The sequence below is a fragment of the Pituophis catenifer genome, unplaced genomic scaffold (assembly GCF_029215685.1).
Source record: "Pituophis catenifer annectens isolate HBS135680 unplaced genomic scaffold, rPitCat1.0.hap2 SCAF_2, whole genome shotgun sequence".
Taxonomy (NCBI): Eukaryota; Metazoa; Chordata; class Lepidosauria; order Squamata; family Colubridae; genus Pituophis; species Pituophis catenifer.
In genome coordinates, this window is record NW_027256882.1 from 137,568,197 (window position 1) to 137,584,144 (window position 15,948).

At 40.3% G+C, this 15,948-nt stretch overlaps 1 protein-coding gene across 2 annotated transcripts in view; it reads right to left on the reverse strand.

Moving 5' to 3' along the window:
• The window catches only part of TIMP2 (TIMP metallopeptidase inhibitor 2), a 29,645-nt gene extending 16,350 nt beyond the window's left edge, over positions 1 to 13,295 (reverse strand). Inside the window, exon 1 of one of the 2 annotated variants that reach the window (XM_070937675.1) lies at positions 12,866 to 13,295. In XM_070937675.1, the coding sequence (XP_070793776.1) occupies positions 12,866 to 12,995 (130 nt within the window). In that variant the 5' untranslated portion in view covers positions 12,996 to 13,295. The remainder of the gene's footprint in view (positions 1 to 12,865) is intronic. The other variant, XM_070937676.1, reaches the window with a different exon arrangement.
• Positions 13,296 to 15,948: the final 2,653 nt, after the last annotated feature.

Genomic DNA, 15,948 nt, shown 5'->3' on the forward strand with positions numbered 1-15,948 from the left:
ATTTTCCCTATGGCTCATTATTTGCCAGCTAGATCATTATATAATGTTTTAGCTGGCAAACAGTATACAGTACATTTTGTTCCTAACAGGTGTAATAGTAGTTGCCATATTTCACTTGCAAGCAGCTGCAATAAAATCTTGCCTATTTGGTTGGACTGACTCTTCACAACGAATGACCGCAGATTCCCACGGGGGTATTACACCAACTCAGAAGCTCACGAAACTCAACTCTGCTTTTAGCACCTTGTAAAGATGGATCCCATCATTCTGCAGATCACATTTCAGTCATCACAGCAATAAAATCAAATGAATTGCCTTTGTGAAAGCTTTTACTTGATTTCAAGTAGGTCTGTGTCTTGAATAAGAAATTACAGTAACTTAGCCCATTGAGAATGGAATTATTTAGCAACTTTAATTTTTGTCACCATAGATACCCTGAGGGTAGGTGAGGTTACAGATCAAATTATGTGAATACAGCAGCCAGCAGGCTACCCAATCCCATCTTAATGAGCCCTTCATCACATGGCAGAAGAAATCCTTTATTGATCGTCTGTGTCCCACTTTGACACAGCAATGAAGGGACTGGACCGAGGCACTGAAATAGAGAGATCTATTGAAGCATAAGGATAAATTTAACATAACAATCCACATATTATGAGGTAGCATGTTTTTTTCTGATTTCTACCTTTATTAAATGACTACCTTTAAGAGCTATGAGAAATACCTTAACCTAGATAAATATATCATTGCAACATACTGTATTGCTATATAAAATTATCAGAATAAACTGTGTTACCAATGAGAAATAGGCAAATGAGTCAAAGCCAAGATTTCAACAGTATGTGTACAAATGGGAAAAGCCAGCAGGGCTTTTCAAAACTGTAGTATATTGGTAAATATAAAGACAGAGAACCTACAAAATACATATTAGGAACATGATCTCAGTTATAATTTACAAATCTGAAGTAATGGCATTGCAACATGTAATAATGATTAGGATTAAAGACATTCCATGTTAGATATTCCAGACAAATTCCTACAGGAAAAATAGCAGAATGAAGTGATGTTTGCTAGTATAAATTACACCAATGGCAATTTGGTACAGTGATGAGGCAGCCGTCCTGAGGGATTCCATTAGCAATCAGTCCTCCCCATTTGGATCTGTTCATACATCCAGTTAAAGGTAGTCCTTGATTTACAACTATTTGTTTAGAGACCAAAGTCACAACAGTACTGAAAAAAGTGATTCAAGTCCATTTTTCACACTTAATCACTTTGGTTTACGCATCCCCATGGTCACATGATCAAAATTCAGGTGCTTGGCAACTGCCATGTATTTAAGACAGCTGCACTCTCCTGGGGTCATGTGATCACTACTTGTAATCTTCCCAGCTGGTTTTCAACAAGCAAAGTCAATGGGGGAACCCAGATTCTCTTGATGATTTCACTTAACAACTGCAGTGATTCACTTAACAATTGTGGGGAAAAAGGTTGTAAAATGAGGTGCAACTCACTTAACAACTGCCTCATTTAGCAACAGACTTGTTGAGCTCAATTGTGACTGTAAGTCAAGGGCTGGCTATATAACTTTCTTTTCACATCTATTAGCCTTTCCTTTCCCATCATCTTGTGTCTTCCTATCAGTCTGCTTGCCTGATTTTATTCACAATCCCTGAAATATGTTGCCAAGCAAATCAAGTCTCAGCAAGCATATTTATTACTCCGTGAAGAATTCTGGCATTGCCTTAGAGACAGCATGTAATCAATACAATTGGCCTTGATGACATTTAAAGAGCTCAGTGGCCCCCTTCTCACAGCTTTATGGAAGTCAAACTGTATTCTTACTCTCACAAAGCAGACTTTAATAGAATTTCTGTCATTCAAGAAATAATATATCTTTGGGGGAGAAAAGATAAATTCCCATGTTAGCAGAATTCCGCTTTCTACCAACAATATACCATTCCCCCACCTTTCAGTCATCTCCACCTTGTTTTATACATAAAACTGGGCTTAAACAAACAGGTGTTTCATCTCCTTGCCCCATCTCAGGTAAATATATTAAAGAACAATTGCAGTTGCAATTGGATTGAGATCAAAGGAAATAATAACAGGAAGCTTTCTTGTGTTCCTTTCAGAACTGTATCAGTGCATGGATGTGATGGAAGCAAGGATAGCTTGATTGGACGGTAGGCATTTGAGGCTGGAAAGGTATTTTGAATTGTATTGGTTAAAGGAGACTTAGCTGAATATCCTGTTCTTATCCCATCTCTTTCATTTATTTGGCTTGCTGTTCTATTCCCAAAATTTCTTTTTCTGTACTATGCTCAGCTGATGTACATCTTTGTATTATCCTCTGAGGCTGTGAAATGGAAGCCAGAATCTTCTAAATATGCCTCACCAAATTATTCACAGATACAGCAGCTCAGCTGGTAATACCTCTATGTTGTCCTTCCAATGTAGAGATATCACACTGGCAATTTAGGTCTTCCATCTGTTTCCTGTAGCTCCTCACACCTCCCATCGCTCATCAGTTTCTTCTACATTATACACACTTGTACACATTTATTCTAATATGAATGATAGGTCTTCCTTTACTGGCAGCAGCAGTCAAGATTTTCTATTACGTTTCTCTGTTTATGAGCTTGATTGCTTACTTAGATTATGCACATCTCTTTAGCCTTTCTGCAAGTCAAAGAATGGTCCCTCTCAAAAATTAATCTCACATCAGGAATCTGGCAGAGACTAATGATGACCAGCATTTGTGTTCTTATACATTTGCTTGATGTCCCTGTTCACTGCCGAAATATAACTACAATCAGGCCAGAGCAATTATACCTCCATTGCTCTTTGCTTTGTCCATTCCTGTTTGTTGTTCATTGTTGGCTAATTTGGATATTTCTCTACAGTAGGCCCATCCACAAAAATTTGATTAAGCCTGAGTTGATGCAACTCACATTCCTAGCAGTTACCATAGCAAGGAACCCAATGGCCTCTCTGACTGTTTCTTTGGAGAAGTCCAAGGCTTTAACCTAAACCACTTGCAAGGGCTAAATAGGCAGCTTAAATAGCCAGGATGGAAGAACATCAGTCAGGTGCTTTTTTTGGATTAAAAACAACACAGTACAATCAGTACAATCCAAATTAGAACACTAGTGGCTATTCCTACTGCTTGTGGCAGTCCTACCAGCCTCTGAAATTTTCAAAAACAGGAGAGCTGGTTTTCTATTTTCCAGCTGCAAACAGAACCAGAAATGCAGAGTTCTTCTAAATGCACAGCTAACAAAGCTGTTTGTATTCAAGATTGTTTCCTAAGGACAATTTTTTAAAATAAGAATTCATCTCACAAGAGCACTCTCAACATCATTTTCTTCCAGATTACAATAGATTATTTTCTAGAGGAAGAAGCTGACACAGTTAAGCAAGCATAAAGCTAACCTAAATTTAAAGCACACAAATGGGCATTTTATTTTGTTGGACAATCCATACCAAGAACAGTCTCTCTCTCTATAGAATAATTTTAGACTTCTGAAAAATGAGATGACCATACCAGAAAGTGAGAGTGAGTGTCAGACAGGTTCCCTCCTGCTTTTGACTCCAACCCCACCCATTGCTTTCTTCAAACTGCCCTCAACAGAACAGAAAATAAGATGCTCCATTTTTGCTTTACAATTCATCACAACCTTATTTCTTGCAGGTAGAACTTACTTTAAGCAAACTTCAGCTGCTCACATTTGAAAACCACCCACCTTCCTTACATAGGCATGCCTGAACAGAAAACTGAATTAAATGAAATATTCATTAAATGAAATCTTTCAATTTAATCTTTCAGCATTCTCAGCCAAAAAGGAAATGATGCTGGTTCAATTAACACATCCTACACACTATCTGGTTTTGGTTTAACATGATGTTTGAATATAGTCCCTGTTTTAATAACTATTAGGACATAAAATCAGTTTTCAAATCCCCTTTCTTTTCAACATCCACCCTCTCTTATTTCCCATCCAGATCTTCTCCACAGAGACAATCCATATGCTGTGTTAAATACATATTGTGGCTTTGCATTTTTTAGCCATTAAAGAGTAGCTAGGAGTTTACCTCATAATCACAGAATTTGCTATTTGGCACAAGAAGGAACTTACTCCTGGCACCAGTCGTAACTTTTCTCGCACACCAGAATAGCATCTGGGAGAAAACACCCCTGCTCTGACACCATAGTCCTAAATCCTTGTGTAGGGAAGAACTATCACCCTTGCTACCCACAGGTTTGGGACAGACAAAATGGCCAACTTTATGTTTAGTGTAGCATTGTCAGTTCTCACAGAAGAAAAGAGAAAGTCTCCTCTAAATTGAGCTTAACATCTGGTGATCTGAAACATATCCATGATTTTTTTTTTTTTGACAAACAGTAACAGATTGGAGGCATTCACAAATTTATGGATTTCATGAACTCATTCAAGATACTATAAAGTGATGGAAAATGCCAAGGGCTGCCTTGGTTAACCTTGAAAAAAAAAATAACCTGAATTAGGACTGCTTAATATGTGGTTGAGAAAGCCCACAAAATGCCAGGATTGTAGGCTAAACTGGGAAGTTAAAAAATAAGAAGGAAATTGAAAAGAAGAAATTAATGGTAAGCTATTTCTGTATTGCCAATAATGAAATTATGCCATTTCCATGAAATTACCAGGAATCAAGGTCTTTTTTATCTTCCTAGTTTTTTGACTTATACACTTAACTATTGTCATCTCCTAAATCACTGACATCCCCTAAATTCTTCTGAAGATGTTACTAGCCTGGTAACAAAATGTTCAAAAACCAACCCACAAGCTCAGAGAATGAACCTTTACCCTCAACTAACTATTGTGATATAATAGGGTGCTTATATGCAAAGTCTACATAACCATTTACTTAAAAAGAAAGAACAATACTGTATTTTTATTCTTACTATAATTAAGATTTTCAATGTAGTCATTTTCAATATTCTGAAAATATTTTCTGGGCTTTTTTGTTTTGTTTTGTTTTACTTTGTTCCCAATTCAACATATAGTTTATTCTAAGGTAGCCACTGAGATTTACTATGAATCTTCTATTTTTTTTCTAGGAATTTAAGTCAGGATAAAGTAGACTGAAATAAAGTAAATAGGGTAGTAAGCAATGCAGCATATTTTACTTGTATGTGTATATGTGTGTGTGAGAGACAGAGAGAAATGAAGAAAGTGGAAAAAAGAAAAATATATAAAGAAAAGGCAGTTCAAAAAGAATCAAAGATGGCAATACTAAATGCTCATTTGGAAAGGAACATCACCTTAATTTTCCTTGCAATCACCTGATAACATCCAGAAATATTTTTCAAAGAGACAGACCAATATTTCATTTGGTATATCAATCAGAATGCCCAATGGCTTGGGAAAGATGATTTCATTTTACAAATCATTCCAAATTTGGAACATTTCCATTTTTCTAAATAGACTTCTTGCATCCAGAGTAGAGATCTGTGTGGCTGTTAACCGCACAACTGCCTTATAGCCCCAAAATCTATCTTCTGAAGAGTCCTACATCAATTATTCATACATTAATGATTGAAGATTGGCTCTAAAAATTCTGATCGCTGGCCTGGGGATATTCCAGAAGAAGAATCTGGAGAAATATGCATCCACCCCTTGGTACCTATGATAAAGAACCCTAGTTATTTTATAGTACACTCTTAGATCAACTCAATTTATTCATCATCTTTCCAGCACCCAAGGGAGGGTCATCATCGAATAGAAAAATGTTAACAGATCAATTAATGACTCTCAGGTTGAATTAGCACCTAGTATTTACAAGGTTACACTGCCCAGAAGAATGTGAAGTCTCAACTGAAGGGGTGGAACTCAAACTGAACACTGTGGATGTGGAGCTTTGGTACCGAGAATGAGAGTGTGTGTATCCAAGCATGTACGAGTGTGTACACACACACACACACACACACAGGCAAAGATAAACTTCTAAAAATCTCAACCTCTCAGCACTTTCAATTGCTGCTAAGTAGGTCTCAGTTCATAATTCTGGCAGCATAAACCCATTTACAAAATCATATCCAACCTTAGCTGTTCTTACCTCTCTCCTCTATATATATTTAGCATATTTGCCTTTTCCTTTTTTGCAAGCATTGTCTGTGTATATTCATCCCTTATCTAATTACTTTTAAAACATCAAAATAAAAGTTATTTGAAAAGGAAAAAAGAGTTATTTGAACAAAGGAATATTTTCAGCAAGAATATGAAGCAGCCCATTAGTGCTGCCCAAGGTAGGCTCTACTTTGTAAATTTTAAAACAGATGGAAAGGGAGAGGGTTGAAGGAATTAGGGCTTGATCCTACAAAAGAAAGGAGGTAAAGGAATTAGGCTTGTCTCAGTGTGATGCTTTAATCCTGAATGTATACTACAAAAATCACATGCATTATCAATTTATAAGCAAAATTATGGTTTAGATGGGATCTGGATTCCTTATATCGCATGCTGATCTGATGTAACAGACATGGGATTGGGGGGGGGGGGGGAGCTTTCCTGTGTGACACTTAGAAGAGTCATGGGAAAAGAAGCTATCATCTAACAATCACCAGGTATCCAATATTATTCATAGCAGGCTGCTGCCACAGACTCAAGATCTGTAGGATAGTTCAATGGGATCGGGCTGATTGCAGTTGTACAATGGTTCCTGTGGATCTTTGTGGCTGCATGGCACAAAACAATGCAAATAAAAATAGCATAGTGTTGTGGCTGCTACAATAGAATCTGCAAACTCTACCACAATTCCATGCAATGGAATGTGAGTAAACCGACATCTGTTGTTTCTCCAAGGACCATGTCAACCAAGAGAGCTTCCTAAGGGAAGTTAAAAGGAGCACAAATGTGCATATGGGTGTGCCTACATAAGCAAGGGGAGATGCCTAAGCACATCAAAAGAACCCCTCTGGCTTTTGACTTTTTTCCCATCTGAAAATGCCCCTAAAAGTTCATAAGCAGGGGGCAAATGTCTCCAGCAGGAACTAATGTGGTTGCATGACTACCGTATTTAAATCTATCACCAGGGCCAATTCTACCATTATGGCAGAAAGAAGTAATCTCTCAGGTAGCATGTGATAGTGAAGAGAGCAACAATCTCCCCATTCCCTGTGGGTTCCCAAAGTAATATTTTCCCCTGCCCCTCATCTGCTGCTAATCTGAAATAACATTCAGGTGCCTATCCAGTTGCAGTGTGCAGGTGGAACAGCAAGACAAAGTATTTTCTTAACTGGGAGCAACAAAATGTTTTGATTGGATTGATTTTTAAATATAATCTTTTTTAACTATTAAAAATCCAAGGTGTAAGAAACTATGGTGTATCTTATCTTAGTCATCTTGGTGGCCATAATTTGATACCAGCTATGCTCTTCTTGCTCAAGCTAATTTCCTGCTTCAATATCTTTCTGATGAAATAGGAAAAGGAAGAGACCAGAAATTGATTTATAACTAGCTCATATATTTTTCTGTCCAGTGTTTGGTGATAAATTGTAGCTCAGTGGTACTATACACAGCCTTCAAAAGACTCTAGGTTCAAGTGTGCTGGGAAAGGAGTCTGTTTATAACCACCAAAATGCCAAACAATGTAGAGGACACTGGATTAGGTGGATCATCAATCTGATCTAATACAGCTTTCTGTGTTTCCTCTTCTAAAACTGCAGAAATCTGCAGAAAATCCCAAGCGTACCCAGAGGAAAAACATAATCAAAAACCAGCTCTGTTCTCTCTGAATAGGATGTGGGCTGAGGGTTTATTTTTCCTTACAGCAGAAATAATCAGAAGTCCTTCAGATACTTTGAACTTTAATTCCATCAGTCCTGGCTATCAGAAGAAACTGGGGATTATAGCCCAATCATTACAAATGTAAGCATATAAAGCAGAGGTGGGTTGCCCCCGGTTTGCACCGGTTCTATTGAACTGGTAGTAAAACCGGTGGGAGGCTCTGCCCACTGACCCTGACGTCATCAAAACGTTTGTTCCCCTGATATAAAGGTTCCCCTGATATAAGGGAAAAGTGGAAGGCAAGTGATGAAACATACATTACAATGTCATGATGCAAGTCCTATGATGTCATACTTATGTCCAACATAGGGAGGCAAGAATTCATGGGCAGGTTTTGCACTATGATATTGTCACATGTGTGTCACTCTTCCGCCATTGTACCTAGCTGTACCAATGATTGTAAAGTTATCAATTGCCTACCTTCAGTAGATTAAAAATCCAAATGCAGTGCATCCTCACGGAGGAAACCTAATTAGAGCTCTGTATGAACTATTGCCTGCAATAGATGGAGGCAAGAAATGTTGCTAAACTTCTAGTTGTGGAAAGAAAATAGTATTGCATAGGTCTTCAGTGTGTATTTCTTACTCCACATCTGTCCTGCTCTGCTTGTCCTGCTCCCAGAAAACCTTGTTTTGAAGTGGCGTACTCAATGTTTTATAATTGAGTCTGTTCTGTGTGTAGTATGTAAAACATGTCATGTTTTTAATCCAATGGATTCTTTCTCCTCATTCAAACCTTCTGCTAACACATAGACTACATACCAATATACCAACATCCTACTGAGAACTCCCCCCAACACACACTATTTATTCTGAAACATGACCAGTCCTTCTTTTTTTCCATTGAGCCACCTAGGTTTGGTTCTCGGATGTCTGTCAGATGTCTATTGTTTCTGTAACTACAGACAACTGCTACATCTCTGGGAAATCAACATGTTGTGTAGTCTACTGCCAAGTAGTTCTCTCCCCATCATTTTTCATACTGAATCTCCTATTATGACCTATATTTTCCTATGTGGTTCTATATCAAGTAATTTCCCTCTGTAATACCTAAAGGATCCAGAATAATTATACTCCATTCTATGTTCAGGGAACTGGTGTTCTGAAATATTAATGAAGTTTGGAAAGAAACAAGGGAAGCTCATCTATTTTTCTTGTGAGTATTGTTAGTGTTTTGTGAAAACAATTATTTTACACTTTGGATTGAAAAGAACATTTGTAACTCAGGGTTGAACAAAAACTAGAACTCAGTTCATCCCTGAGCTACAAACATTCTTCTCTATCGGTACAGCTTAGATTCCAGCTGTTAAAATTAAAACAGAAAAATATATTATTTAAAATAAAATTATTGATCAGTATGGATTCTCTCATATCTCGACCACACTGCTATCAAGCTGTTAACTTTCCTTTTTAAAACTTGTTCTGGCTGATTAAAAGCCAGACTGTGGTAGCCAATTTAAATGATACTAGAAATAAGTGAATAGGGCAATCTGCAAAACTAAAGAGTCCTGTGCACAGTGGTGGGTTGCCCCCGGTTTGGACCGGTTCTATAGAACCGTTAGTAAAACCGGAGGGAAGCTTCACCCACCGACCCCGACGTCATCAGAACGCTTCTGCGCATGCGGCCCCATTGCGAATTGGTAATAAAGGTAAGTAGAACCCACCCCTGCCTGTGCACATTAAATACTAACAGGATTATCACATCAGCAGCTATACACCTTGAATTTGACAAAGTAAGTAGGGTTTCACAAAGACTTGTAAAATCGAATTCTTCTAGTGTTTAAGAGCCTATAAATCTTGAAATTGTGTTTGTGTGGTGTATGTGTGTAATATGTGTGTTTGTTTGTGTGTCCATGCTGTTCCAAAAGATTAATACAGTGCTTCCCTGGAAAATTAAAATATGTAGTATAATTTCAAATTGCAAAAGCACAAGGGGCTCGGCAGGGCACCTTGGCTATAGACTTGTGGCATAGTTGATATTAACCCAAGAGAACTGCTCCTAGAAGGATTGTCTCAATATCCAAGAAAGTGCAAACAAGGATTTCAGCTAATTCTAAGAAACAGAAGGAAGTCTTTGCGGTTGAAAAAGTCACAAGACCCTAGTGCAAAAATTCTTTGACTCAGAAATTCTCATGGACGGAAGAGATACTGGATACTAAAATGAAACTACAAACAATTGCTGCTGAGAGCAGCTACTCAGTTTCTGGAGACATTACAAAATCAAGGAAGGCAGCTTGGGCATACCAATTTTGCAAATGCTGACAGTCAGAATCAGTGAGACAGATAAGCTGCCCCACCAAAATATTTCCAAATCCCAACTGTAGAGCAAGGCCCAGAAAAATTAGGGCTGAGTTGTTTGCTTATTATGTTAAGGTTTAATAAAAGGAATTTCACAGGGAGAAAAAGATGAAACTGAAGCCCAACCCTGTCAGATCCAGTGTTTTCAATAGATTCCAAGCTTAGCAAATTGGGAAAAGAAAAAGACAATGTCAAAAAAGAAAGAATAACAAGTGAAGGATGCAACCCAGCATGCCTGGTTTAAACTGGTAAAACAAGAGCCTCTCTCACCCTTAACTCGTTCATTCTTTCTTTCAAACTGCCAAGAAAAAGGGACATGATGATGACATCACAAGGCCTTGATTAAATCAACATGGAAACAAGGAGTGTGTTTTTTCTCATGAGGGCCTCGGCCATGCTGAGAAAGAATTAAATGGGCAACCAGTTCTTGAATCTCAGTTGCTTGGGAACCTTGTACAATTGTTCAGAAGCTAGGACAAGATGTAGGTTCAGAAATGCTCTCCCCCTTATTACTACTTCATATATTCAGGTTATGCCTTCACTTTGGTTTTGAGTTCCAAATGATAATCTGACTGCCTTTGGACCACTGGATCAGAATCCAAAGGTTAGGAAGGCAGAAGGAGATGGCTCTTAATTTTCTGATCCCAGGCCAAAGAAATTATCCCCAAACCAATTATAGGTTGTCCTCAATTTATGACCATTTATTTAACAATGATTCAAAGTTAGAATGAAAAACTGGGTTGCGATCCATCCTTGAAGTTATAGCCATCGAATCACCCCACCCAGTCATGTGATCACAATTTGGGTGCTGGGCAACCAGCTTGCTTTTACAATGGTTGCCATTTCCCAGCCAGCTTCCAACAAGCAAAGTCATTTGAGGAAGCCAGATTCACAACCACCCTGTGATTCACTTAACCAAACACTCAATTTGCTAACCAACCACAGTAAAAATGGTCGTAAAATCAGGTCCAGTCACATGAGCACTCACTTAACAACCAAATCACTTAGTGACCAAAATTGCAGTCCCAATTGTGGCCATAAATCAAGGACTACCTGTACCTCTTAAGTACTTTTTTTTTGTTACTGGGCAGATGGAGGCTGTCAAACACTGGGAATAAATTTTGAGTTCCTCAGGGTGATTTTACATCTGTCTTCAAATATTGCTACATTGCTCTGTGAACAACAGCTCTTACGTTTGATTTCCCCACCCTCACTCCCACCCCCTCCCACAAAAACTTTGAGCCTCTGGCTTGATTACTACACAGGAAGTATGTTGATGATGATGGAGCAAGCAAAAAGGCCACAGCTAAGGGACCAGTGGTTGCTGGAAGGCTGCTCAAAGCACTCATTAATGGGAAAAAAAGCTTTAATGACATACAACTAAAAGCAAAAACACAGCAGAGTGAACATAGCAACACTTAAAACAGACTCCAGCTTCTCTTAGAGGAAAACCAAAAATGTTCTATCCCTGAGTCAGGAGTTTTAAGAGACTGTAAAGAGATTATATAACATATATAATTTATATAGGGAATGGAAATCTGGTTCATTTCCACTACCACTTCACAGCTCTGGAGCTTTTTTATCCTTCTTTGCCTCCCCATTTCTGGTTTCCTTCTTTCCAAACCCTGGTTCTTTGAACCCCGTAATTCTGCTTTGCCCAACTTGGAAACAGTGAAGTGGCCCTTTTGGTTTGAGAATTATGGGAAAATCCCAGGGTACAATAGGAGTATATGTGCATTTAGAGTTCAAGGCAGGGAGGGACATGAGACCGCTGTATAACAAAATAGAACTGTCCAGCAAGTGATTGGATCTAAGACACTGAGCTTGTCGGTCGGCAGTTCAGCGGTTCAAATCCCTAGTACAAGTCTCCTGCATGAGCAGGGAGTTGGACTAGATGACCTCCAAGGTATCTTCCAACTCTGTTACTGTTATACCTCTGTTGCCAAACGATTTGTGGGGTTTAGGGAAGGTTGGCTGCAACCTCTCATTCCAAAACTGAATGTTGCTTTTTCAAAGCCATACAGATCTAAAATCCTACCCCTCTAATGGGGAATTCATTCTTTCCCCTTCTGGGTCAGAGAAGATGGCCCTATATGGTTCAAGCTTGCCTTTGTGAAGTTTTCGTTTTGCGGTCGTTTCTCTTCCAATTTCCACATACTTCCTCTTCTCCCCTCCCCTCCCCTCTTCGAAGCTGTTCCATCAGAGTCTGGCAGCAGCCTACATTTTGCAGGCAGAAAGCCATCGCCAGAAATTAGGAATTTCAGTCCGCGGTTGTCTTTGTGCTTTCAAATGAATTCCTGTGGATCAGGTCAGCGAGCGCGCTAGAGCGAAAGGCGGGGAGGGAGAGAGAAAGGAAGCGAAATGCAAGGCGAAGCGGGGCCGGCACTTGGCTTTTTCTTTAATCTTGAGTAAGGTGGTTGTTTTTTTTAACCGAAGGGATCTACAGAACCAGCCCGAGGCCATTCAGACGCCCGCACTAACGACGGAAACTGCTGGTCGCTACCCAAGCAGGGGCCAAGCGGGAATCAACGTGCGGGCTCCCTTCCAGCTTTCACCCAACGCGGCTCTTTCCTTGCAGGATAAAGGGGTGGGGTTGTTTTGGCCGCTAACAAGTGAGTTTGCAGTAGGGGAGAAAAGGGGGCTGCCCGCGGTAAGAGAAATGCGGGGTCGACCAAGCCACGAGAAAAGCCACTAGGGGAGCCGCAGAGAAGGGGAGGGCGGTCAGCCGTGTTTTTTTCTTACCTACATCTGCATTGCAAAACGCCTGTTGCGGATGCACCGGGGAGCAGCTGCAGGCGTCGGCAAGACGGTCCACCCTCCCCAGGAGCAAGACGGCCAGCGAGGCCAGGAGGCTCGGGAGCGTAGCACTCATCTTGCGGAGCGGGTGGGAGGGAAGGCGGGCTGGCGGAGGGGGTGGCCGAGGCTTGACTGCTCACGGTTCCTGCCGCCTCATCCAGACAGGCGCGCGCGCGCGCCCCCGCTCAGTCCTCTGAGCACGGTATCTGTGGCGATTCCAGGGGGACGCGTGCCGCTTCCGCAGGGAGGCTGTCCTCAAAGTTTGCCTTGCCGTCGAGCCTGTCTCTCGGGATGGGGTGGAGAGCCTGGAGGGAAAAAAAGGGTTCCCGCGGCTGGAAAAAAGAAAGCCGCCACGCCGATAGCTCCTGCTTCTTGCCTTCTGGAGATGTTTTCTTCTCCGGGTTCCAGCCTAAGCCTGGCTTTTTAATGGGCTCCAGGGAATTGCGGCCCCTCCTCCTGGTGGCGCTGGGCCAAAACGGGCGGTTGGCCTGCTCCGATCAGTGTATGCGCTGCTTTTTCTTCCTTCGCCTCCGGTCCTGCGAGATTGGGTCTCGGCTGCCTTTGCTTGACAGTTGCCCCCACCCTTCTCAGGCTGTATGCAATTCCCCACTCTCCATGAGTCCGGCCAGCAACCGGGCTCTTATTTTTTACAATAATTTTTGTCAGAATTATAATAGCAGTCGAGCTTAGAAGGAATACAGTTATAGGAGGCGCTCAGGCGCACCCTGATATGAGGTCTCCTCCTCAAAACCAAGGTTAGAATTTGGCCTTTTCCCACTGAACTGACAGCACCGAGTCCATTGCTGTCCTGATCCAGGCTCTTAATTGGGACCTGCCTCCACCCAGACTTTGCTGTTTTAGAAGGCTAACCTTGGTCCAAGGTGCTAAAGAAGGCCTAGCTGCTATCAGCAAGACAGTCAACCTTAATAAGTTCTTCAGAAATAAATGAACAGCTGCTGAAGAAAATAAACATCACTGTGAAGTCAGAGTACCAATCTACTGTACTCCGTTTATCAAGACTGAAATGTAGTCAATACGCTACTAATTCCAGAGTCTTGGAAAAGGCATCCTCTATCTTTCTCCCAGCATTAATCTTAAAACAGAAGATGGCGTTTCTAGGCAACCTTAAGTTTTGGCATCAATGAGAAATCTGATTTTCAATAAATATGAAGTAAAGAACTTGAAGCTCAATACCAATCCATTCTTAGTCTTTGGAAGACTGTTTTTGACAAAAAGATTGTTTTTCCCAGGTTCTGAGTTTATTGGTTTGAATGCCATTTCAGCCAGGTTCCTAACAAAAAAGAACCAAGTGTGCTCTTCTAAATATTCTAGGGTCAGGAAGCCAGGCTGGAGGCGGGTCTTGCTGACAGCCAAGGAGTGGAGCCGGCTGAGCGCCCAGCAGTGAGTCATGGCTGCTAGGAGTTAAATGGAAACACATGTGCAACCATTTACAGACTTTATTACTCACAGCAGGAAAAGTGTGGACACTTGGTAAACACAGGCCAAAGACTGGGCTGATGCTTGCATTCAGACTTCCACAGTTCCCACACCCACTGTTGCAGAGTCTCATCGGTGGAGGATGAGGTCTTCTAACTAAATTCTCCAATTGGCTGTGCAAATTGAAGCCTCCCCCCACTCCCAGACATCCTGCTAAGAGGAATGCTTTATGAAGTTCTGCTGCAGTGTTCAAAATTTCAATTGTGTCTTCATCAATTCCTCTCCTTGCCCAGGGAGCCATCTGAAGTTGATCATCCTACTGCAGGGCACAATTAACTCTCCAAACGCAAGGAAATGATTTCACACATTGTCAATCTATTAGTTTGCAACTATTTGTGTCCACGTATAGCATTCATAATAATACAAATCTTCAATTTCCACTTCAGTCAGAAAAAAAAAACAACCCAAATCAAACAGCAGTAAGAGAGCAGGTCTAAACCATGCCAACTTGTTATTAAAGATTCTTGTTTTTCTCTCTAATAATAAACTGATCCATATCTACATCTGCTTTTCTTTTTTTTCCTTTACTGAACTTAAACATTATCATTGTATCTATTTATGTCCCAAGGAGAATTGGATATTCAGAGATGTCAGCTTTTATCATAGAGCAGGGTTATCAAACTGGTGGCCTGCAGGCCGGATGCGTCATGTGCCACGCCCACCCCAGCTCCACGAAGGGAAAAAAACATTGCAAAACATCACGTGATGGCAACATGATGCTGCACGTTTGTCACCCATGTCATAGAGATTGCTTTGGGAAACCAATAGCAGGAAGCAAAGATCAAAATCTCTTGGTGAGATGCAATTAATATGAGCCCTTCTTTATGAATTTTTAGTCCTTATAGTCCTTTCCCTGACTCCATGTTGGGAGGGGGGACTTGGAGTCAATAAAATGATAGTGCATGTTAACTAAACTAATTTTTCCGTGGTTCTTTGAGGAAAGCCAAACTTCAGTTGGTACTATGATCTAAATATGTAGCTGATAGTACCCATATGTTAGTAGCAGAAGATTGAAACAGTAGAAGAGAAAATAATTTTAATTTAACCTTGAGGATGCTGGATTAGAAGATTAATATGGTTCTGAAATTGGAAGAAGAAACCTCAATATCTTATTTTATACTGATGACAGTACTGAGGGCAGAAAATACAAATAATCTCTAAGCTTTATAAAAATCTAGGAACCTAATGAAAAATCAGAAGACCAAATAATTAATATGTTTGTATAAAATAGTTTCCCATGTTAACTAAACCATGCTTATTCCATTCACTCAATTTTCATCACGACTTATGAACCTTAAACTAACCTTATTGTCTGGGCTTATTCAATTTGCTAAACTAAAAAGTGTTTTGCCTTTTTGTGGCTCAAGATGTTGCCTCAACCTTTGAATGGCATTATGTGGAATGCAAGAGTCTCAGTAATTTACCTCAGGAAAGCACACTTACCATTGCATAAAAACTCAAAAGGGTAAGCTATTCAGGAACAACCATAGGAAAGTGTATCTTTTTCACTGAAACTTCATGTGCTGATCCAA